Here is a 21,830-nt window from a genome sequence, read left to right as displayed (position 1 = left end):
TTTTGCAAGGCTGTCAGTATTTGTCCCAAGCCTCTGTTTCTTCCAAGTTCGGTGCCACTTGAGAGGCAAGACATACTGTATTCCCTATTTTTTGCTGAGAAATAGGATTTAGCCCTCTATGGCACTCATAACTTCAGAAAAGGAACTTTTTCTTAAGCCAGCTAGGACATTATGAACCATTTTTCTCTTCTCTGAGCATGAAGATAACATTTAGTTACCAGGTGACTGAAAGAGCAGAACGATGAGCAAAGCTGTCCATGAACAAACAGCCTGAGAGGCAGAAGAGGAGGGAGGTGTTGAGCAGCACAACTGAAACACTCCACAAACCTGCCTTGATCCTGCCCTGTGCCTGCTCCTTAGTAGCTGAAGTGGGAAACCTCAGCTTGCTACAAATAGTAAAACTCCAGCAGAGAGACACAGGCTAACTCTGACTAATGAACTTAGTTTTAAGGTCACCCCAGAAGTTAATCACATGAATATCATTACGAGTAACAATAGAAATGCTTTCATTCTGCCCTTAGCAGTTGAATTTACAGCCACATATTCACCATACTCTGGCTAATTGCAGGTAGTGCTGAATAGATGTGTGGAGCCAGAATATTTTCCAGTTTTCATGAATTGTCAGATGGCAGTATGGCCTTCTGACACCCACTAATGCCTCCTTCAGCTCCACATGGTTCAAAAGATTATTAGATTAGACTGATCAGCTACTATACTGCAAGCAAGCCAGGATTTTCTGTCATGGAAAATTCACAGGTTATTTTTGGGTTTCTTTTTTCATTGGTCCAGCTAGAAGGAAAAAGAGGGTCCTCCACAATACGTGGCCAAAGCAACTGGCAGCATTTCAATGTGCAGAGCCACAGATGCCCCAGTGCTACCTGTTTGCCAGCTCATAGCTTTAAGGAGCTATGTTTGCCCAAGTGCTGAGGATAAAAGGAGCACATTAGTAAATCTGAGTAACTAAAGCTAAATAGAGTATTGTTCATACCTTCTAAACTAGAAGACTATCTGGGGCACACAGGAAGCTCATTTGCTGGTGCTGTAGTTCTTAATAATTAGGCCAGAATAAAACATCTACAGTTGTTGTTGCCAACTGTCATTTTTAATCATGTTTTGTAGATGAAAAAGAACACAATTCCTCAGCAAATTTTTTGTAACTAAATCATTCAAAATCTCAGCCTTCGGATTCCTATGATTAGGAGATAACTTTATATTCTTTAATGAAAACTACTTCTGATGCTTTGGTGAAAACTTTGTCATCTTTTTTGCAAACATCAGAAATCAAAATTAAAAACAATAAACGTATCAAAATCTTGGGTTACAACAATTTATCTTTTTTGATAGCTTGAGCTTGCAACAGGAGCAGACAACCCTAAGCATTGAAACCATACATTGCAATTATGCAACAAAGTCATGAGTTTAAAAAAAAAGTTTAAAAAAAGATATATCCAGGTATTTCTATTAAAATAATGAAAATCTAACATTTTATTCATCTGCTGCTAAACAATGCATAAAAGTGTTCATGATTTTTGTAAATTAGAGGTTTTGTTTCCTTTTTATAAGTATCATGAAAAAATTCATCTTACAAAATAATGCTAGCTTAATAAAAACCTTTACAAAACAAAAAATGATAGTTAAAAAAATTATTTGTTGCTTTAAAATTAATTTCCTGAAGTCCCATAAGGTGAGATAGATACAATTATACAGTTAACCAGTATGTACTTGCTATAAGGAACAATACCTACAACACAGAAAACACTAAGCTGGATCACCTTTGTAATGAGCCTCTTTGCTGAAACACTGAGTATTCTTAAATACAATGAATTCACATTTGTTTTGTTTCAGCCATTTTAAGTTGTCCCACGATTCAGTGACAATTGTTTACTCTGACAGCCTGCAGTGAGATTCCAAAGCTGCCAGATTACAGTCCAAAGCCTTTCCAAACTGACACTTTCAAAAGAAAATGTTAATATTTCTTACACCACTCTGAAGTTGTAACACTTGTTCAGACTTTGAGAGTAGATGTTCACATATTTGGCAAATGAAATACAGAGCCAAAAAGTGACTCTTTGATGATAAGATGATCAACTGTGATCAACAGATAAATCAGTTTGTTGGTAAATCAGCTCTTTCACAAGGACAAAACGTCTTTGGAGGAGATCATATAAAATAAGCATTTTCTTTCACATAATACTTTAACTGATATGTTTTGGATTTTAAGTTAGCTACAAGTATATACCAAAGGAATCATCCTACTCCTGCTGACCTTCACAAAAACTCTGTCACATTGTTTACTGTCACTTTACATGATGGCAATTAATGAAAAATAACTCCTATTTCTAAGTCTCCAAAATTAATGCTTCTGAACATTACTACCCGATATTTAAATCCCTGTTTTTAAGTTTCTAAACATGACACAGAAATATTGTGCTGTTACTGTCACTCAGCAAGTCAGTACCATGCTTACCTTCCCAAGCTTTCCCACTATTCCTGGTCTGTCTCCTGCTGGGTGAGGAGTCCAGTGGGCACCAGCACAACTGAAGTGACATCTTAATGAAGCCCTTCTTAGGTGGCACACAGACTCTGGTCAATCACTCATCCAACACATGCTGATTTCCTTGGGGAGGGCTGATATCGAATAATCCCATTGAGTTTAAATGCCTCCATCTTAATTTACTTAGGAAAAAGCAGAATGGCAGCTTAAAGAATAAACTATATGGCAGAAGGGTCTGTTCCAAGATTTACCACACAAAAAAAAATTCAAGAGGGAAAGCACGAAGAAGTTTTGGAATGCAACCAAAATGTGTGTTTCTATTATTATAGATAATTTCTACTTTCCCCAGGGCAGTCAGTCTATCAGAAAGAAGCTCACTAAAAAGCCCAGTGTGGCTGACCCAGTAGTTGTCTTTCACATAGCACGAGGGCTGCCATTTCAGGGTGCAAGCACCTTATGAAAACAAACACAACAGGAGTGCCAGAAGTAGGGATTTGCTCTGGCATGACAAAAAACAAGTCTTGTGCTGCTGCCAAGCTTCTCTTGGGAGCAGCTTTGGTAGGAGGTGACCAAACCACCTTGCCCATGGTGAAGAAGCCAATCTCTGGTTTGAGTTTCAAGCAAAATGGTCAAAGATCCTGGAAATTTTAGGGAGTGCACACATTAGTTTTAATTACTTTTTTAATCTCTGGTAATAGCAGAATAATGAAATCCCTTTTGAGAAATCAAAGATATAGAAGTGTTAATGATTAAGATGAACAAGATAGCAGCTTTTAGAAGAATTTGTCCAATAGGTCTTGCACTAGTGGTTACCTCCATATGCAACGCCAAGCAAGTGACAATAACTCTTCTAAAAAAGAGGGAATAATTGATATGATTTTAATTATAAGTAATTCTCTTTTTTAAAAGAAGAAATTATTGATAAAATCTAAATTTATGTGCTTCTAATACTTTGTAATTTGGGATGTGAAGAATATTCTGCCCCATACAATTAAATACACAGCCACAATTAAGTGGCTGATAAGGGTGATGATAAGTAAAATGAAATATATCTTAATATTCAGTTATTTCGCATTGAATACATCATATGGCCTGGAAAGGGAGGAGGAAATCCTCACTAGCTACAATTAAATATATCTTGACTCTATAAATCAAGCTTGGAAGGACTAGAGTAAAATAATCAGCTTAATGGAAAATTGTAACTTCATACTACTTTACACTGCTTTACCTTTAGGCTATGAAAGAAAGAATTTCATTTCCCTTTGTTATAAGGTAATAAATTAGTGCAAAGAGAAGCAGTGGGGCATGTGCAAACACAATGGGAGGAGATGTGCAGTTAGAAGAAGAGCTTGATAAATCAGCAAGACAAAAACATTCCAAACTATAAAAATTCTGGAAAAGAAAAGCTATCAGAGAACACCTGGTTTGAGAGAAACAAGTGAGTCCTGAATCTTCGACAGAAACAAACTCTTGAAATCGCATTCAAATAAATATAATCTTGCTGAGAACATATGACTTAGTACTTCAGCTTTTCTACATGTCAGTGTTTTTAATCAGTCTATTCAAGCACTGATTATTGACAAGATGAAAGGATGAATACACTAATTGAACAAAAGTGGGAAATACTGGATCCAGCTCTTTTTTTTCTCTCTAGTGACTATTATTATTAAGGAAACATCTGCCAAGAGAGCCCTGAAAGTGGGTTGATAATCCTTTTCCCACCCAAAGCATGCATGGAGAAGCACACATTTTGCTTTATGCATAATTTATTTCTGAGACCTCGCAATACCAATGTCTCTGATGAGCTATTGTGATGCAGTACCTTTATTCTCCTTGGACACCTGTATGTAAGAGCAGTAACCAAGTACACACCTCCACATAAAAACCTAGGAGTTCATCAGGCTACATTTAGAAGTAGCAAAACAATCATGTAAATACCAAGGCCATGGCTAACACTTAGCATTCCCTGCATTTGATCAGATCAATCAAATTCTCCAAATTACTAAATACTGTATTTTACATTATCAGTAGTATATTAGTAGGCTTGTTCATAGAAAAAACATGAATAAAGGCTTGCAGGACTAGGACCTGTCAGGATTACATTTAGAAGTCAAATAGATTTTAGTGTTATATGTTTTCTTTTTCCACTTTTTTCCCCTCTTGTACCTGTTAGTTTTTGCTTAGCTGGATGTACATAATCTGCTTTTAGGTTTCTGGCTCACCTGTTGTCCTTACCACCATTTACTGTTCCCATTTTTCACTCTTTTGTTTAATCATCAGATGAATATTCAGGGTGACACATCATTTCAATCTGTGCCACTTCATTCCAGCCCAGTTGACTAAGCAACAGAGGCAGAGATAAAAGGCTCAAGGGCTGAAATGCACATTCTTGCAGTGCAGAGGAGCAGTGCCCTGTGTCCAAAGGTCAGGCACCTGCATGACTGCACAGGGAAATGCGGCTTGGAGCACTCACAGCCTCTCGGTGTTCCTGCAGCAGCCCTGCAGATGAGGAGCCATAAGCACACCCTGACACTGAGGGAAATTCCTTAGCCCAGCTCACAGGAGCCCCGGGCACCATCTCAGCTGCATTTCCCCCCAGCACCTGAGAGCTTTCAGCTCCTGAAGGCACCAAGGAACGAACACACACCTGCACTTCCATGCACTCCCTTTGTCTGCCTGCAGGACAGCTGAGATTGAACTGCAGCCACACCAGCCTCCTGGGGGAACAGCTCACAGACATCCACAGAGCACATGAGCCCCCAGAACAGTAATTATGCCTCAGAATTAAACAACAGAGGGAATAGAAGTACACTTAACAGTCTCTTGTCCTCTCAGACCTGCTGGTCCAATGTAGAGTCACTCTGCCTTAAAATAAGTACAATGACCTGCTGAAGCATGTGGTAAATAAATAATGAAAGCCAAGAAAGAGAGAGACCTGAGTGTGGAAGAATCATGCAACTATACAGTGAGAGGACTGTTCAAGTAGGGAAGAGAGCAGAAAAACAAGAGAATGAATTAAAAAACCAGAAACTAACAGCAGCTTTGGCAGAAATCTTGGTAGTGCTGCATACACTGAATTTGACACTTATTTGTACCTATCTGCATGAATTTCTTCCCCTGACCCAAGTACTGCAAGCTGAGCTCTGCTCATCTCAGATTCCTTTCACCAACATGAATCAGCTGCATTGGAGGAGAAAAGTCTCCAGGCACACTATCTTCATTAGCAATTAGCCACTCTCTTCAAATGCATGGTAACATGTCTGCTTCTCCTCCTGGGGGCCAAGAGACATAAAAGTGCAACACAATGACATATGAGAAAGAAACAAGAAGATGCTTATCCTGTGCTTAAGAAAAGCAAGAAATGAAAGCAGGTGTTTCAGGTGCTGTTTCCCTGGAGGGTCTATCAAACACTAGGGTGTGTGAGGGAGACTCCTTACATCTTCACAGCCCAATGAAGTTGTTATGGGCACTCTCATGTGGAGTCTTCTAACACCAAGGTAGCTGGAGAAACTCGACGGTATGGTGAGAAGTCAACAGATGGGGCTTTGCAACTGGGAAGTAAAATTCCCAGTTGAAAAATGGGAAGCAGAAGATCTCTCTGCTGATTTGTTAGAAGCACTTACTACAAAACAAAAAAATAGCCTGAATTACATGCTCAGTAAATGCTCACAGAAACTGCACAACAAGTTTATGTAGCATTCTACCTGTGACAAATGAAAGCACTTCTACAATAACTATACTAATATGATCTCACTGTTGACTCCAGAGATTCCCATGCAAAAGCACTTTTTAAAATTAGGCACTTTATGTGCTACACCTATGTTTTATCAGCAAAAACAATCACCCTATGATTCAGTAAACTTAAGCTTATTTTTTAGGACAACAGAGTCTTCCTGAACTTCCTAATGTACCAACAGTATCCTGTTCCCTCAGGGATGACACGGGAGCTTACATCAAACTGGCAAGCAGTACAGTTTACACCTTCCTTAGTGCGACTGTCATTTCAGTTTTGGAAATTTAAACTCAGAACATTGTTTTCACAATAATAGATACTTTAAATTGAAATAGTCTAGAAAATTTTGCGTTCAAAACAACACTGATAACAAAACCCAGAGGTACTTGGTCTTTCTTAACCATTAAAGTTCTACTTAACAAACTACATATTGCTACATGGTTCCTGCTTTTTCTCTATGAATGGCTCTAGAAGGACTAACATCTTATTAAGTCAGCTAGTAGAAAACATTGCAATATATGCTGAAAAACAAACAAAGACCAAACCCAGTTACATTTCATAAAGTTTCTTGAAGTATTTTAGGTCCTTGCCAAGTTACCAGCCTTTAAAAGGTCAGCAGAATTCTATTGAAATGACAAACATGTATTCTGCAGGACAAAAACAACCATCTCTGAATGAAACATTAGCAATAGGTTCCCGAAAGCATTCATCTGAAATGGTTCAAGTAACTGAAACACACGTGGGCTGTTTTACATGCAAGCGACACAGCCCTAGCACAGTGGAAACAGGCAACAGAATTATCCTCCGAGAGGATTTTATTTCAACCCAGAAAGAACGCTAAGCGAAGTTCATAAACAAATACAGAAAGAGCCGGAGCTCCTAATGACAAAAACAAAGCTCAGAGCTGAGTGTGCCCTCGCGTACCCTCTCTGCGGTTCGCACCTGCCCATGACTCCTTATTTTATCCTTTATTCTCCCGAACGTGCGGGACTCGCTGCCCAGGTGGGGCCACACGCTCCCGCTCAGCGCCCGATCGCGTCCCTTCGGGGTTCTCATCGACACCTTCCGTACTTTACACACGTAAACGTTCGCAAAAGAAACGTAACGAAAAGCAACATACGCTCAGAAAGTAATAACAATAACAAAAAAAGAAAGTCTGTATCTTAGACACGCCGCTCACCGCTACCTGCGCGGAGGAGCGCCGAGCCCGCTCACCTACCGAACGCGCCCTCCCGCCGGCTCCGCTCCCTCCGGACACGGCAGCACCCGAGAAGCGGCCCCGGTGGCCCCCGCGCCCCGCTCGCTGCCCACCTGCCCGCGGCCCGTCCCGCAGCGCCAGCGCCCCGCCGGTCCCGCCGCCACCTGCTGCCGCGGGGCCGGCCCGGGCGGGCGGGGCGATGCCGGGGGCGGGCCAGGGCCGCTCGGGGCCGCTCTCGGCGGGGCTGTCCCACACCTGACTCCCAGGTGCATCCCGCCTGCACCGGGAGGCGGCGGACGGAGAGGGAGCTGCACCGGGCGCTCCCTTGGCACCGAAGTTTCCTCCTTACTGCCCCTTCTCGCCTTTCTTCCTTTCGCCTATCGCCTGGAGCCCCTGTCCGCACTCTGCCAAGTGCCCGCCGGGGCCGGGTGGTCGCTCAGTGCTACTGCCGGACCGGCCGAGGCTCGGCGGGGTGCGCTCGGCCCCCGCTGGGTGTTACCTGTCCGTGCAGCAGAGCCCCGCTTGGATGGCGAGGTGTCCGCGGGAGCCATCAGGGACCGACCCGGAGCTGCCGCGGCCGCTCCGTGTACAGGGACGAAGCGGTTAAACCCGAGCAGCGCCGCGGGAGGAGGTTTGGGCCTTGCCGGCCGCCGTCCCGCCGTGCCCGCCCCGCTCCGCGCCGCCCGATTCAAAGTGGCGCCATGGCGGAGCAGGGCCTGGGCATGGCCTCCATGATCCCCGCGCTGCGGGAGCTCGCCGGGTAGGACGGGCCCGGCGGCCGCCATGTAGGGCGTGTGTGTGCGGGGCTGTGCTGCGCTGGGGGAGGCGCGCCCGGCATGTGCGGCGGGGAAGGGGAGAAGGAGGTGTGCGAGGTGTCCTGCGGCCGGGCCGGGCCGGGCCGGGCCGGGCTGTCACCTCAGCCGGTCCCTTCTCCCGCTCCCTGCCGGGGCCTGTCCCTCTCTCCCTGCCGAGTGGCGCTGACAGGTGTTGACGGAGCGGCCTGGTGGTCTCAGAGCCCCGGCCTGAGCCTGAGTGTGCTGTGAGCGCTCACTGAGAGCCCCATGAGCTGGAATTGCCGGGCTCTGCAGTTTTAATGGCAGCACCAGCACTGGAGCTTTGTATTGCAGTAGGCAGCGAGCGGATATGGAGGTACAATTGTATACTAAAATTGTGACCCTGCGAGCCCTGACTGCTGAGGGACAGGCCGGTCACTAAAACAAGAAAATTGAAAAAGAACCCAAACACCTCCCCTCTCCCTCCCCCCGCAAAACCTCTACAAACCACCAAGAAATCAATTTGTATTTATTTTTGAAGACTTCTAGAAGAAAGTCAGTGTTTAACATTAAGCTGTTGAGACAGACTTCCAAGTAATTATTTTGTACTTTAAAATTGGTAACATCAAAATATCATTCTTTTTAATTTTAGTGCTAGTCCAGAGGAATACAACACAGTTGTGCAGAAACCAAGACAAATACTTTGCCAGTTTATTGACAGAATTCTTACAGAGGTAGATGTTGGTAAGCATTACATTCCTATAATCTAAAACTGTCTTCTTTATACTTTAAGTAATTCCTGTCAAAAATAAAAGTTGAGAACCTTTAAAGAAAGTTTTAGTTGAATCCAATACCATTTATGACTTAGTTTTTAATAAAGCCAGTGATGCAGTATTTTCCATTGGGATGTGAAGTTCCCTATGTAAATAAACCATACACACACATCCCCAAGGAAGGAGGGGTGGATGCTGTGCAGGGTTATATGGATACAAATGCTCCCAACATTGAAAAGCAAGAGTGTCATGGAATGTCACTGTTCATGAGTAACACAGCTTGCAATTCTTGATATTCACATGTGTCTCAGAACTGAAATCTTGTCTGAATCTCAGATAATTTCTTTCTTGTACTAACTAACACTGGATAGGATCCCTGGGGGATCTGGATAAATCTGATATGATTCAGATACCTGTTTCAATGGAGCAACATTAGCTATGTCCAGTGTTTTGTTAAACCTTCTGCTTTCGTTAGCTGAATTTGCCATTTACAACTTTTTATATTCTGGAGCTTTGAAACAATTCTCAGCATTGTTTCTCTAGCAAGACTGTAAACCTCGGGAAATGTTAAGTATTTGCTTTTCTTCACTCAACACACAGCTGAATAGAATTTTAACTGAATGTTAATGCATTTGGGATTAATAATATTTAATGAGTAATTTATACTTTTCTTCTTACCGTTTAGAGTCACATAGAGGGCTTACAATATGCACTCAGTTACCTTCATAGATTAAAAAATCTACTCACAATAAATAATTTGAAAGGTTTAATACCATATCATAGTATTTTTTATATATTTTTAAAAAATATTCCTCATAAGGTGTGAACAAAATTTTTAAAGTGGTTTGTTGCCATGCTGATTGGAATATTGTCTTATTTCTTTAAAGTTGCCTTGGAACTCATTAAGAAATCAGATTCACAACCAAGTTCTGTGATGTTGCTTGATTTTATTCAACATATCATGAAATCTTCCCCACTTATGTTTGTAAATGTGGATGGAAATCAGGAGGAAACCAAATGCAGTTGCATTGGTGAGTTGTTAAAAATGCTTATGTTGAAGCTTGATATTTTCAGGATTTAAATTTGCAGACATTGGGATCATCCAAAGAAGAGAAAGGGGAAAAAGGCAGATATGTAAGTTCATCATTATAAATTTATGAGTGAATGTGATGATAGACTTTGAATATTGTGAATGGATTAACACTTGTGATAATGGAAATTTCTCAGGACAGACTTTGACATTATCCATTACCATTGCATAGATATATTATTATATGGTGTTGATGAGATATGCTCTACATGTATTCACTGCTTGGGGGTGTTTTTTTGACAGAGGAAAATGTCTGGAAATACCAGTGTAAAATGTGTGTCTTCCATTCCCAACCCATGTTCTGCCCCCTCTTTTCCTCTTTTTTCATGGGATTTGCCGAATAAATGTCCCAGTGAAGATTCTGTTTACTGAGCCTACAAGCATTTATCTCAAGGAGTTTAGTTTTAGTGGTAAGCAGTCTGCTCTTAGGGAGGTACTCAGTTGGAGATTTTAGTTTTTATAGTTTTTATCTTAATAATAAAGATTCTCTTTTATTGTCCTAGAATTTAGTAACTGGATCATAACAAGGCTTCTTCGTATTGCTGCTGCTCCAAACTGCAACGCATTGCACAAGAACATTTGTGATGTTATCTGCTCTTTACTTTTTCTGTTTAAAATGAAGAGTGGCTCCATTTTTGAAGCACTAACTAAAGACTTGCTACATCTTTTTCAAGACTTAATCATCTTGCATGAAAGAGATGCACAGAGGCATCTCTGGGGAGATGGGCTGGCCTGGCCAGTGACTGTGCAGAGATTTTCCAGCAATATAAGTGACAACGTGGGATATTTAAGACTGGCACCATTACAGCTGATGGGTATGCCAAATATAGAACATTTGGAAGTTGTATTAATGTCTATTCTGACAAATATTGTTGCAGATATCTTCTTTGTAAGACAGGATATTATTCTCTGGGGGATAGGCTGCTCCTTGTTAGAGTATGGCAGTCCAAAAGTTAAAACTTTGGCAATGAAGTTTATAGTGAAGTTAATTCATTTAGGAGGACCTCCAGAACAGCTGGCCAGTGTTTTCTTCTCAGTCTTTTTTGAAATTCTACAATCAACACTTGAAATGGATACTGAGGAATCAGAACTCTTTGGAGAGCCACTCTTACTGTTGGTGAGGACATTGCTGCCTTTTGAAGCAGATTCTTACAAAAATATTGAACCTGTCTACTTGAATATGCTGCTAGAGAAGCTCTGCTCGTGGTTTGAAGGGGATGTGTTTAGGTGCCTTCAGTCTGAAAAGCTGAAAACTGTTTTTTGCCACATGCTGCAGTATTTTCTGGAGTTTGTTCCAGCTGGCTATGAATCTGCCTTACAAATAAGAAAGACCCGTATCAGTACCATATGTAGAATTTTTGTGAATATTCTTGGAACTCAGGAAGAACAAAAGGTAGGTTTATTTTAAAAACTGAATTTATTGTGTGAATAGGTCATATACAAAAACCTATACCTATGCAAAGAAAAAAATCTAGGAAATGTAATTTTTATTTGCACATTTAGCTTGATACTCCTTTTTTCTTAATTGTTTCACATGTTTGTACAGGTCAGGGTTCTTAAACCTGTTGGATGTAGCTGGACTCCTGTTTTTCAGATGTATTAAACTGTCCATAAGCTATGCAGGCACAACTGTCTGTCCATAATGATAATATGAGATGGGAGTAAGGCCCAGAGTGCACTCATATGAGGGCAGCTTTGCAAGTAGTGTGCAGTAGTTTGAGATGCTCTTACTTTCCATTTAGTCATGTTTGTTAGGGACAGGTAGACAGAAAAGATTAAGTCAGAGTCAATGGTTTAGGTTGGCAAGGACCTTTAAAGGCCATCTAGTCCAACTCCCTGCAATAAGCAGGGACAGCTTCAACTAGATCAGGGTTCAGAGCCCCACCTAACCTGACCTTGAGTGTTTCCAGGGATGGGACATCCACCACCTCTCCAGACAGCATGTGGCAGTGTGTCACCACCCTCCTAATCAAAAGTTTGTTCCTGATACTCAACCTAAATAAACCCTATTTCAGTTAAGAAACATAACAAGGTTGTTGACAATGAGTTGTTGATATGCTGAGTGCCTCTATTCCATACATTCATCTGTGTATTCTACCTGTTTGTTAAACTTTGTGTGTCTGTGTGATGGCTTTGGTAGCAAGGTATTAGGCCAGGAACTACAGCTGAACAAGCTGCATCCTCTCTAGTAGCAGAACAGGAAACTTCATTGCTCATAAGAGCTTTCATCTTGTAATAAGGTTTTTTTGAATGGAAAGGTTTTTATGAACTATTTTACCATGATATTTAGCAATTTAATATTTTAAGTCAAAAGCAATAATACCACATCTTTAATTAAGGCAGAGCATACATCATGGTACCTCTGTTGTTTGTCCATCCCAGTATCTGGTGAGTCCACTTTATACAGCATTAAAAACACAAACAGAAGAAATCTTTGAGGAGATTCAGCAGAACCAGCTGGAGAGCTCAGATACTGATGGGTGGAGCAGCAGCAGTGACGAAGTTCCAGAGAAAAGACGGAGACTGAGCCTATCCACAAAACATCCAAAGAAATCTCCTGCACCTTTAATGTATGGCACTTAGTAACTGCTTTTATAGTCATTTGCCTATTGAATAGTAATGACAACTTCTTGAGGCAGTTTCTTCTTAACAGATTGAAAGAGCTTCTGGGGAAAAAATCTAAATTATATTTTGAGGGATCAAAATCTATTGGTGATTTTTAAGCTAAACTTTATTAAAGAGGCTGTTTTGAATGTGTTCAATGAAAGATATTTTCATTTTTTCACACTGAAAACAAAGCTGGGAGCGTACCTAGTGTGACAGAATTGTGTGTGGCTGTGGTCTTACACTGGATGTACTTAAAGCAGGTCTAGTTAAGTTATGCTCAGATGAACAAAACCAATTCTCTCAGTCTCTGCTTGTGCTGTGCTCCCTGATTATCTTGGACTTGTGCCAGCAGTTGACCTCTTTGTCTTTGGGCACTCAAAATTGCCTTGGGCATGCTGCACTCCAGGTGTGGGCTTGTGATCAGCCTTCACTCTTTGCATACAGCCCAGGGTGTAGTTGACCTTCTCTAAAACAAGGTCACACTGCTCTAATATTCCACTTTTCCACAAGCCTGCTGGGTCATTTTCTCCAAAGCTGCTCATTACTTAGTTAGCTCTCAGTCTGTTCTATTGCATCGGGTGTTTTTTTGCCAGTTGCAGGACTTGTCATACAGACCTTCACAAAGCTCTTGTCAGCCTAACTTTGTAGACAGTTGAAGTTGTGTGAAAAAGCAGCCACTTTTCTCCACAGAGCTGCCTGTCTCACTGTAGAAGGGAATCGCGTGCATGATTTTCCTGGCTGTTTCCAGTCACCTTCTTGTCCCTCATGCAGGTAGAAATTAATTCAAGGAAAACTTTTTCCATAATCTTCCTAGGGTGTGAGATTAGGCTGACAGGCCTATAGTTCTTTGGATTCTCTTTTTGTGCCTTTCTCAATGATGGGTGTAACATTTGCCATTTTATGGTTGCCAAGACCTTCCAAGGACTGTAGAGTTACATGTTTGTAGCCTTTCAGATAAGTCTGATATGAGTCATACTAAAATTCAGAGTAGGATCTTTTAGGATCTTTTCCTTCCTAGAAACACATTTAAGCTAAAGCTTCATTTGGTGTTTTCCTAATCCTATATCAAATACGGATTAGCTCTGGTTTTGCTATGATTATTTATCTTTTCTGAAATAAAGTATGTGTTGGAAAATAATTAATATGGTCAAATTACAGACTTAGCCCTGTAAACATGAAACTGAAGAGTGCTCTGTGGAATGCCATCACTAAGAAAGCTGCATCCTTAATATCTGTCCTTGAGGAAGAAGCTCTGCCAGGGGATGTTCTCCAGCCTGTGGAAGGGATCGCTGTGATTCTGCGATTGGCTGCTCTGTGCATCGTTCATTGCTCTCCCCCAACAGATTCCAGCAGGTAAAGGACCAAGGGGAAGCTGGGACCAAGAGTCTCTTGTAACTCTCGTTACAATTTGTGTAATGTAATGCTTGTCTGTGTCTCAGGATCAGTAATCAGTACTGGATGGGTCCTGTACATTTTGAAGAAGTGCATTTCCTCACTAACTTGGCTTACAAGCAGTTAATATTCAATATTGTTTGTTGCATTTGTTGCATTGATGTGATTTCTGTTTTAACAGTAAAGAGCATGGAGTGTCTCATCCATGTAACTCTGATCTGTGTAAGAATACTCCAAGCTCCTCAGATTCAATGGTGAATATACAGTTCAAGTGGATTTCCTCTGATTTTACCACAAGAGTAGTGAAAGTCTGCAGAAACCTGTTAGAGGCTGCTACACAGATTGTTAATCTAGAACAAGTGACTGACAGAGTAGTAAAAATCTTTGATGCTTTGCTATATGCTCAAGGTAAGAAACCCTTTAAGATTGTCTTGTATTTTGTAAATTAGGAATTCATCTGACTGTATTAAGTCTGTTTTGGTTGAGGTGCTGAAATTATTAATCTTGTGCTAGTATTCAAACTCTTTTACAAAAAAGGTTAAGTAAAAAAAAATAATTATTTTCTGTTTAGAGACCTTAATTTGCATTCCTTTATGAACATCATTTACTTCTTTTTGTCTGTACTTCTATTGATTTTCTCTGATCAAGAGAATATATGGGGATAGTGAAAATACATAAAAAAGGAAAAAAACTTTAGCAGTTTTCTTTTAAAGACATAGAGGCAGCATAATTTACTGTCTTTGTTCCACTCAACGATTTCAAAGGTTGCAAACAGCTTCAGCAAACATGGCATGCATGGTACCAAAAATATTGAGTACTTCCATGTTTTTTAAAAGTAACTACTAGGATGGAGGACAGACTCAGTTACCAAGACTGAAATGTTATTGTGAGTTCAGGCTTACCAGACACCCAGAAGTCCAGCTGAAAGTCTTTGCACAAATCCAGAGATACCAAAGTTATATTAATTCTGCTGCTCATGTGTTACATTCTGTCATCTGTTTAATGAGATTTTTAGGTTATTCTGATTTAGCACTACATGATTTATTATTACATGCCTAAAAAGTATGATATTAACATGGGGGAACAGTGACACTAATCTTTGTTGATAGAAAAAGTAATGTTTTGTGGCAAATTAAGAACATAAAATGTTTTATAAATGTTTGTTTTGCTGCTTCTTTCCCCTAGTGAAAATTGCACTGAGTGATCAGATTCTTGATGACTTATGTGGATTGCTGTCTCTGCCCTGGATTTACAGCCATCCTGATGATTCTTCTTTCAAGCCATCTATTTGGGGGTTTGGTCCTCCAGTTTTGAGTCAAAAAACTGCACAGAGTTTCTGTAAGTATGTTAAAGTATATAAAGCCTAGTTCCACTTCGGAATGATTGTTCTAAAGTAAAATTATTTTATTTGCCTTCTTATGATGAGTGATGGTATTAAAAGTTTAAATCAAGTAATTCTTTGCTTTTTCTTTTTTCTCTTTAGCACCCCAAACTCAGTCACACTGTGTGTTCCTTCTGACTCTCTTCCCAAAAAACATTCATCTGGATTGGAGAAAATCAGTTTATCACTGGGCATTACAAAGTCACCATGAAATAATTCGGGCTACTTGTGTTAAAGGATTCTCTCTCCTGCTTCATCCTGTGCAGTCCTGCAGTGTAATTCCCAGAGCTCTTTTGTATGTATTAATGCAGCTTTTCTGTCTTTGTGCAAGAAGAAAAATGGGCAAATAATAAATGGAGCATAAACATAAAAATAAATGTTCGTTTCATACGAAATTTGCTAGATCTTGATTTCAGAAATCATCAGCTATCAACAGGATAGGTGCACATGATGATGTCTGTGTGACAGAATAATGTTCACATTCTATGTCAGTATGCAAGTTCCTTTGCTAGGTGGAGACCCTAATTTAAATTAGGAGGGCAAGGGAGATATCTTTGTCAGTGAAATCCATCTTGTATTTGTCCATATGTCTCTTCAAATCTTTGCAGCTTCTCTGGCTTTTTTAAATATGTCTTAGTGTCTTCTGTCCTTTTGTGTTAGTCTTCAGTTTCTTCTTTACAGCATGCCAGCCTCACCATGTCCAGTGCTGCTTCAAACATTTAACAGAACATGAGGGTGATCTGAAAAGGACAAAGATGATTTAGTGAGACAGATCATCCTTAAGCTGTCCTGATAGTACTGGCAGTGTAGTTAGAGAACTCAGACAATGTAGAAAAACTAATTTCTAGGTAAATGACCTATTAAAACGATTTCATTTTTGTTTCCATTTCAGAAATCAAATCAAAGATGAGTCTGAGCTAGTGAAGGAGGCTTGTGCTGCTATAGTTGGGAAGTTATCTTGTTGTCTTTCTGGTCCATTCCACCTCCGACCTTCCTTAGCAGACTCTGCTGTAAAGGATGTTACTCATGATATTTTGTGTAGCAGCCTTACTGTGACTTCTGCTCTAGGAAAAACTTCTTCTGTGCAAGCCTGTGTTTTCAAGCCCTTTTTCATTCTACTTGAGAGCAAAGCACCCAGCTCAGTAAAGCTAGGTATGTGGCTTTACCTTTAGTAACATTTTACACTTCCATCTGAGGTACTAAGTCATTATATCTGTACCTTTCTCCATTCCTTTTATTCTGTGTTGGGTTTTTAATAGTTCTATTGGTGTTTAAAGTGTTGTATTTCAATTGATATCACTGCTGATATTTAATGTTGTCAGTGATGTTCTTTTTAAGCTGCCTTGGCTTAAATTTGGTCTATGGCTATATCTAAAACTATAACACTTGATAAAATCTGAATTTTAAATATCTCCTCTGATTTCACAATATTTATTCTTTTGGTTAAAAAAGTAAAGTGTGCTTTATGGTTTGTTTGCCTCACTCTTTTGTGCGTTTCAGTAGATTTTGAAAAACTATTAAAAGCATGTTTTTCTTCCCTCCTCCAATCCAGCATTTATAGAAAATATACCTCATCTTTGTAAACACCTGGATTTTAATACTGATGAGTCCAGTGTGAAGTCTCTTGTTGGGTCTTTATTAAATCTAATGGAAGATCCAGACAAAGATGTAAGAGTGGCTTTCAGTAAGTGCATAAAGAACATACTAGAATCCTTAGACTCTGAAGAAGGATTCATAAAAGAGGTGAATTCATGTTTATTTTTGGGTTTTGTTCCTAACTTACTATGGTTTTGTTTCACTAGTGTCAAACACTAACATTGATGTGTTTTTGCTTTCCTGTGTATCAGCTGTTTGTTTCAAGGATGAAAGAAGCCTACACAAATGCCAAAATGTCAAGAAATAATGAGCTTAAAGACACCTTGATTCTCACAACAGGAGATATTGGAAGGTATTTTTGATAGTATGTTGAAAATTGCCAAGTTGTGTCGGTTTGTGATACAAAGTGCCCTTTCTTTAAGTGTAAGATTACTTATTTTGAAGTCATCCTTTCCCCAGTCCATTGCAGCTGTTTAGAGCTGTTGATTCCTGTGGAACATTCCTCATTTTCTCATTTTCTTCTGCCCTGTCACAGGAAGTACAGATAAGCCATGCAGATACAAGAAGGACTCATTTTGCATGATGGCAATTGCATGTTCTTAAGTCATTTTATTAATGCAACAATTCCGTTTTACTTTTTAATCCTTTTTCTTCTGCTTACTTTGTAAGGGCATCCAAAGGAGAATTGGTGCCATTTGCCCTCCTGCATTTGCTGCACTGTTTGTTGTCCAAGTCACCTTCGGTGGCCGGAGCAGCGTACGCAGAGATCCGGGCCCTGGCAGCAGCCAAGGCCATAAAGCTGCAGGCTTTTTTCAGTCAGTACAAGAAGCCAATCTGTCAGGTAAAAAGGGTGTGTGGTTTAGAAAGTGCATGTCTTTGGGTTCTTTGTGTATATCTTGAAAATGGAGCTCTAGGTCAAAATTGCAGTATTGCTCAAGGTGAAATCTCATAGGACAAGAAAGAAATTATTTTAAGGAAAAAGCCCTACCAACATTCAGGAAGGAATGGGAAATCTTTGACTTTATTGTGATCTCCCCTCAATAGTGTTGCTTCTCTGTTTTATTCCCTAGATGCTTCATTCTGAAGTAGAGGCTCTTGCATTCTGCAGTACTATTGCTGCAAGACACTATGGTTTAAAATTGCAATTGGAGTCAATATTGCACAAGCATAATTCTGCCATGATTGATTTAGGTTTTTTGTTATATCCATTACCTAATGACAGCAAGATCTGTTTAAAAAGAAAATTGTCAAAAGCAAACTTTTCTAATTTCGATATTTTTTTAGTAATGTAATATTTGAATCCAGGGTTGCAAAATTGAATGTAATTATTAAGTGGATGATAATCCAGTTCTGTTGCAAAGTAATAATCATAGATCTATGTGCAATAAATGAGAGAGAAAATGATGCATAGAAAGACCAGTAAAACTTTTGTGTTTAGTTTTAGGGAGTGAACAAGGGGAAAATAATACTAAATACCTGTTTCTTCATGCTTAGTTTCTAGTGGAATCCCTGCACTCCAGCCAGATGGTGGTGTTGAGTGCTTCGTGCCAGGGCAATGAGCTGCAGAAAGAAACAGCTGCTCACCAGAGAGAAATGGCTCTGGACATGTTATCTGAGATTGCCAGTGTATTTGATTTTCCAGATCTAAATCGCTTTCTCTCAGTAAGTTGGTCATTCCTTTTTGGTATTTTGTGCTTGTGCTTGTGCAGTTCAATTTTAATCCACACTTTCTCTTGGGAATGCTGCAAGTGAGAGTGCAAATGCAGAGAAACAGTTTTATCAAGGAGTTAGAGGGATGAATACAGTGCCAATTCAAGTATGGTGGATAAGGAGCTCAAGTTTAGAATCCTCATTAAACATATTAATGATTTAGTGCACTTGGAGGCATACTTTGAAAGGTGTGATTTTTGCATGGTGTCAGCTTTCTTATTTCAAAAGACAAAAACTACCTTTTTTACTTCTTTTAGGGTTTTTTACTTCTTCTGGGGTTTTTTAAGATTTCCTTTTGTGGAGAATCTGGATTGACACAAAAAATGCTAGCTCACTTTTTATTTACATGTTTCTTAGTATGAACTGGATGAAGCAGCTCCTGAAGTATTTGGTTCTATCTGCATTTTTGCTAGGTATATGCATTGTATTAAAGTTTTTCTCTGTTCATACCTGTGGTGATAATTACGACCAGACATGTTTGTTGTGGTACTGACCCAAATGGAACTTAGCCTAACCCTGGGGTTTTGGAGGGTTTGTTTGTTTGTTGTTTACATTAACTGTAGTTCTTCATTTACCAGAGGACCCTGCAAGTTTTGCTTCCTGACCTTGCAGCCAAGGCCAGTCCTGCAGCCTCCACACTTATCAGAACCATAGCAAAGCAATTGAATGTGAACAGAAGAGAGATTTTAATCAATAACTTCAAATACATCTTCTCTCATTTGGTCTGTTCCTGCACCAAGGATGAGCTGGAGCGGGCACTGCACTACCTCAAGGTAAATTGGCATTTGCCCGGTTACACCTGCAGATTAGGAGCAACAGCTGATGCATAGTGACCTTTCTGCTGTACTTCAATTAAGGTATTGCAAAGCAGAGGTTGAAAAATTGCAAATGCAGAAATTTTGTTCTTATTGTTTATAATCACTTCCATTAGCTCTGAGAAATGTTTCTAAGATATTTTATGAACTTAGCAAATTCTAAAAGCTTGGTTTGTCTAACATTGAGCTGTTTGAAAGCTTTGACTTCTATAACAAACCAACCAGAGGCCATTGCCTCCTGTCTCTCAGTGCTCTTATTACATTGTGATGAAATGAAGTGATATTTCTTTGTGGTTGAGTGCAGAATGAGACTGAGATAGAGCTGGGCAGCTTGCTGAGGCAGGACTACCAGGGCCTGCATAACGAGTTGCTGCTGCGGATTGGGGAGCACTACCAGCAAGTCTTCAATGGTCTGTCCATACTGGCTTCATTTGCCTCCCAGGATGATTCCTATCAGGGACCTAGGGAAATAACTTCACCAGAACAAATGGTAAGGACATCAAAATATTCATGCTCAGTTCTTTCAGTAATTTCTTTGTGGCTGTTGTGAGAGTGAAGACAATTTGCCATTCTCTGAACAGCACTTACTTCAGGGCAAAAGTGCAAGAAAGGCTGACATTTCCTATTAAGTGTTTCTGTAACAGAGAGATCCATACCAAATATGCATAAAACTAAATCAAAACAAAAAGTGCCTGAACAAACCAACATCACACATGTAAATCCTAACATCCTACAAAACAGCAAGACCCACAGCCTAATAGGGATGTCTGTCAATAACACTGATATTTCTTAAGTAGCCATGTATTTGGAATTCTTCTCATATGTACTTCAGAATTAGCATTTCATACCTGCTTTTTAATATCTTAGGCTTTGAAATGTGTTAATTGTTTGGGGTTTTAACTTTTTGTAATTATTTGGGGTTTTAACTTATTTTTTCCTCTCCATAGGCTGATTATCTGCAACCTAAATTGCTTGGTATCTTGGCTTTTTTTAACATGCAGTTACTGAGTTCCAGTGTTGGCATTGAGGATAAAAAAATGGTGTGTAAACTTAATTTTGAATATTAAAACAAAAATAAGCAAGCACTGTTATAATATTCCAGATTTACTTGTGTGATCATGCAACTGTCATGGGAATCTCAAAGATACTAGGGTCCCAAAATAATTCTTTAATGGTCTCACAGAGGGTAGGACTTCTGTGTAAGCTCAAAAGTTCTTGATTTCTTTAATGGTCAGGTAGATAATGATCAGATAATAATGGGAGATACATATTTCAGTCAGACATGGTGTATGCAAGGAGTCAATCAACCAGGAATTACAGGGGAGAAATCCAAGGGTATGATTTTTAGTGTGTGAAACAAACACCAGTGGGAGGATGAGGGAATGTGGGAGAAAACTGGAATTACTGCATGGGGTTATATAAGGACACCAAAGGGTAAAGAAAAAAGATGGAAATCCAAGAGATTAGTTTTGGTTCCCACAGAACAGCTCCTTTAAGCTTTGCAGTAGAGTGCATTTAGAGAAATTAGAGCTCACAGCTTGAGACAAAGTGAAAATTCTACTGTAGCAGTGCTTCCAACCACAAGGCTGGCCTTTCAGCTGCCTCACAGAGGGACTGTAGAGGATTTCTACAGGAAGTTTTCAATGCTAGAATGTACATAACCTTTGTGTTGACAGACTGTATTTTCTCTGGTGGTTTTTTTGATTTTCAGATATTCATGTTAAAATGCTCTCATTTTCTTAGCCCCCTTTCTGCATGCTTTCTGAATTTCCTAATTTGTACAGCACTTCTTTTGCTGCACCTGCTATTGTTTCTATCTTCTGTTTTTGTTCTTGCTGAGTTTCCCCTTGCATGACCTTTTCTCAAGCTCAGGTTTATTCCTGTGTTACTGATCTGTCATGCTGGACATTTTACTACCTTGTTTGGTGTAATGTTACTGTGACTGAAATATCTCCTGCATCTCAGTATTTCTCTTCTGTCTTCCATTGACAGCTGAGCTATTACCTGTTCCCTGATGCTTGCCAGTCACTTCTGTGAGCAGTTGTATGTCAACTCTGTTGGGGTTTTCTTGGTTTGATTTTTCTTTTAAATGCAAGTTTGTTTATTTCCTCTATATTTCCTAAGCCTTCTCTTTTCAGCTATATATCTATATATAGTTAATCATGTCTTATAATAGACATCTGGAATCATTAACTCCTTGGTGTCTGCAGTTCTTCCCTCATGGTCTGTCAACAGCCTAGATAATGTAGGGTTTTGTAACAATCTTGT

At 39.9% G+C, this 21,830-nt stretch overlaps 2 protein-coding genes across 6 annotated transcripts in view; one reads left to right on the top strand and one right to left on the bottom strand.

Moving 5' to 3' along the window:
- Positions 1-8,059, bottom strand: part of PLS1 (plastin 1) — a 40,963-nt gene extending 32,904 nt beyond the window's left edge. For 2 of the 4 annotated variants that reach the window (XM_077183928.1, XM_077183931.1), the window contains exon 1: positions 7,925-8,059. The gene's annotated coding sequence lies outside the window, so the exon portion shown is untranslated. Of the gene's footprint in view, positions 1-7,446; positions 7,860-7,924 lie in introns of those variants that run through there. The other 2 variants (XM_077183930.1, XM_077183929.1) reach the window with 2 other exon arrangements.
- Positions 8,060-8,103: 44 nt separating this feature from the next.
- Positions 8,104-21,830, top strand: part of ATR (ATR checkpoint kinase) — a 39,383-nt gene continuing 25,656 nt past the window's right edge. For both annotated transcript variants that reach the window (XM_077183923.1, XM_077183922.1), the window contains exons 1-17: positions 8,104-8,185; positions 8,851-8,942; positions 9,859-10,002; positions 10,565-11,454; positions 12,444-12,631; positions 13,827-14,021; positions 14,242-14,468; positions 15,246-15,398; positions 15,544-15,736; positions 16,334-16,593; positions 16,994-17,184; positions 17,289-17,389; positions 17,707-17,878; positions 18,532-18,699; positions 19,326-19,520; positions 19,867-20,052; positions 20,510-20,602. In XM_077183923.1, the coding sequence (XP_077040038.1) occupies positions 8,127-8,185; positions 8,851-8,942; positions 9,859-10,002; positions 10,565-11,454; positions 12,444-12,631; positions 13,827-14,021; positions 14,242-14,468; positions 15,246-15,398; positions 15,544-15,736; positions 16,334-16,593; positions 16,994-17,184; positions 17,289-17,389; positions 17,707-17,878; positions 18,532-18,699; positions 19,326-19,520; positions 19,867-20,052; positions 20,510-20,602 (3,507 nt within the window). In that variant the 5' untranslated portion in view covers positions 8,104-8,126. The remainder of the gene's footprint in view (positions 8,186-8,850; positions 8,943-9,858; positions 10,003-10,564; positions 11,455-12,443; positions 12,632-13,826; positions 14,022-14,241; positions 14,469-15,245; positions 15,399-15,543; positions 15,737-16,333; positions 16,594-16,993; positions 17,185-17,288; positions 17,390-17,706; positions 17,879-18,531; positions 18,700-19,325; positions 19,521-19,866; positions 20,053-20,509; positions 20,603-21,830) is intronic.

This window comes from Agelaius phoeniceus, chromosome 10 (genome assembly GCF_051311805.1).
Source record: "Agelaius phoeniceus isolate bAgePho1 chromosome 10, bAgePho1.hap1, whole genome shotgun sequence".
In the NCBI taxonomy this organism is placed as follows: domain Eukaryota; kingdom Metazoa; phylum Chordata; class Aves; order Passeriformes; family Icteridae; genus Agelaius; species Agelaius phoeniceus.
Note: the sequence above shows the minus strand (reverse complement) of the source record. Positions and strands in the feature narration are given on the sequence as shown.